The sequence below is a fragment of the Penaeus japonicus genome, unplaced genomic scaffold, assembly GCF_977035675.1.
Source record: "Penaeus japonicus unplaced genomic scaffold, GWHDUDI00000001_assembly GWHDUDI00000003, whole genome shotgun sequence".
Classification (NCBI taxonomy): Eukaryota; Metazoa; Arthropoda; class Malacostraca; order Decapoda; family Penaeidae; genus Penaeus; species Penaeus japonicus.
This window is the reverse complement of record NW_028234405.1, coordinates 20,719,868-20,722,367: the sequence shown is the minus strand read 5'-3', so window position 1 is coordinate 20,722,367 and position 2,500 is coordinate 20,719,868. Positions and strand designations below refer to the sequence as shown.

Here is a 2,500-nt window from a genome sequence, read left to right as displayed (position 1 = left end):
CCAGTCACCAAACCGCAGGAAGTCATTCTGCCATCGAGGAAAATCGGGCAAAACGACAAAGAAATCTTTTCGAGGGCCGACTTGTGGCGCCGGAGAAGCTCCTTCACCCAAATCGTCAAGCCTGTCCAGAATTATTGCAGGTCGTCTCTCGAGAAACTCGGCCTGAGGATCTTTGTGTCCGAGGAAGACCTCCACGACCTCAGTATTCCTACCCTCAGTGGTCCTTCGGGGTTATAGCGGGGTAGGATGATCCTTTGTTGGATCGAGGAAGAGAAAGAGAGGGAGAGCAGTGCGGATGTATTTAGTGTGTGAGAGATGACCTGGTTAGAGTTTGTGAATCTGTCATTGACCTGAGTATCCGCGAGGTAGGCCTATGTCTCTCAATTTTAGGATTATGCTTCTTTTTCCTTGCTTTATTTGGATGTTTCTGTTTTTCATGGATAAATGATATTGTATGTATATCTAACGAGCTACTGTATAGATATATGTTTTAATAGACATACTTGATACTTGAATTGTATTGTACATATGGTTTATGAATTAATGCAGTCTTCACTATATAATGTTCATAAATATTCGAAGCTCAGGTAAAGATTCTGTCTTGATTGACCTCTCTTTGACAATATCCCAAATGTGTAATTCTTAAGAGGAAACTTTGAAACGAGCAGAAAATTCACGTGCAGCAAGAGAGGCCAACAGGAAGGTGTTTTTTTTCACCTCCGTTCCTTTCACTATTTTGGGTTCATCGTAATTATGCGAGACGACTTTGGCATGGAATGTTGCTATTTCAACAAGAGTGAAGATAAAACACCGGTAGCGGAGATTTCTTTATTAAATATCACTTGCACGGATCGCCAAGATCTCAGACTGACTGACTGTCTGCCGTAGTTCCCAAACCCAGGAAACGGAACATAGGGGAAATCTCATTCACCGTGAGAAAGCACTATCACATTTGAATTGGATAATGATAGTGCTTACACCGAATACAGAAATCGAGTAAAAAAAAAAAAAAAAAAAAAAAAGAAAAAAAAAAAAAAAAAAAAAAAAAAAAAAAAATATATATATATCATATACATATATATATATATATATATATATATATATATATATATATATATTACAATCAGAATGGGATCAAATATGAGCGAGTTGAAAGGCCAGATGGACACAATAACAAACTAAGGGTGGTAATTAAGCGATCCTTGGGCGGCAGCAGTCTAATGATGATGATAATGACAATAGTAATGATAACAATTTTATAATGATAATGATGATAATAGTAATGATAGTAATTATGATAATAATAATGATAATAGTAATGATAGTAATTATGATAATAATAATGATAATGATAATGATGATGATAATGATTAGGATGATGATGATAGGGATGATGATAATGATACTAACAATGATAATATATTTATACTAATACTGATAGTAATGATAATGTTAATGCTAATGATAATATTAATGATAATGATAATGATACCGATAACGATGACGGAAGTGGTGATAAAGATAATGTTGATAATGCTAATGATAGTGATAATGCCAATAATAATAATAATAATAATAATAATAATAATAATAATAATGATAGTAATGATAATGATAATAATAATAATAATAATAATAATAATAATAATAATAATAACAAGAAGAAGATAATAATAACGGCAACAATAATGATGATAATAATTACGATTAAAATAATGATAATGATGATAATAATAATGATGATAATAATGTGTTTCATCTGCCAACCTAAATAGGAATCTTGGTGTAGGTAATATGTGGGCTACTGATCGTACGGGCTTGATGTATTAGAGCGCCTCTCTAACATCATCTTCATCACGGCACAAATACTCATGAGAAATAAAGTAATTCAAATTGGAACAAAATTATTAATGAATTAGTTATTCCATAAAAATACAAAGTTTTCTTTCTTTAATTATTTTACAAATTAACTAATTGCCAGAACACTTTTCTCTACTGTCGATCATTTCCACTCATTTGTTTCAGACTTTCGCTAGAATATTTAAGTTTAAGGCTTATTATTCAGTCTATACTCTCTCTCTCTCTCCCCCTCTCTCACTCTCTTTCCCTAACCCTACAATAACCATTTGCAATTATATCTTAAATCTTCTGTTATTGTTATTATAACCATCAAATATCATTTGCATATGTATACTTTTGCTATTGTATTCTATATTATGCACTCATCAAAATAATTTGTATCTTTCATATCATGCTTTTTATTACAAATATATCTTATATGTACGCTCGTTGCTTCACCTATCGGTTTACCCCTCTCTTACTGTCACATCAGACATACCAGTGTTATTATGTCTCTTTCCCTTCGCAAGAGCTATGTACGCATGCAACACTTCCTTCTCATTACAATGTCACATACTACACATGTGGGTGTCACATATCCTCAAACATAGAATACGTTGTGGTAGCGAGTCTCCTCTCGGGGAGCAGCCTTCACTCAAGC

At 33.1% G+C, this 2,500-nt stretch overlaps 2 protein-coding genes across 2 annotated transcripts in view; both read left to right on the top strand.

Annotated features, from left to right (window-relative positions):
• LOC122266421 (carbohydrate sulfotransferase 1-like) overlaps positions 1–586 on the top strand; it is a 6,796-nt gene extending 6,210 nt beyond the window's left edge. The window contains exon 5 of the mRNA XM_043036169.2: positions 1–586. This exon is cut by the window's left edge and continues 79 nt beyond it. Coding sequence (XP_042892103.2) covers positions 1–237 — 237 coding nt within the window. The 3' untranslated portion in view covers positions 238–586.
• A 167-nt stretch (positions 587–753) lies between these two features.
• Positions 754–2,500, top strand: part of LOC147472134 (uncharacterized) — a 15,807-nt gene continuing 14,060 nt past the window's right edge. Inside the window, exon 1 of the mRNA XM_086534377.1 lies at positions 754–813. Within this exon, the coding sequence (XP_086390503.1) occupies positions 754–813 (60 nt within the window). The remainder of the gene's footprint in view (positions 814–2,500) is intronic.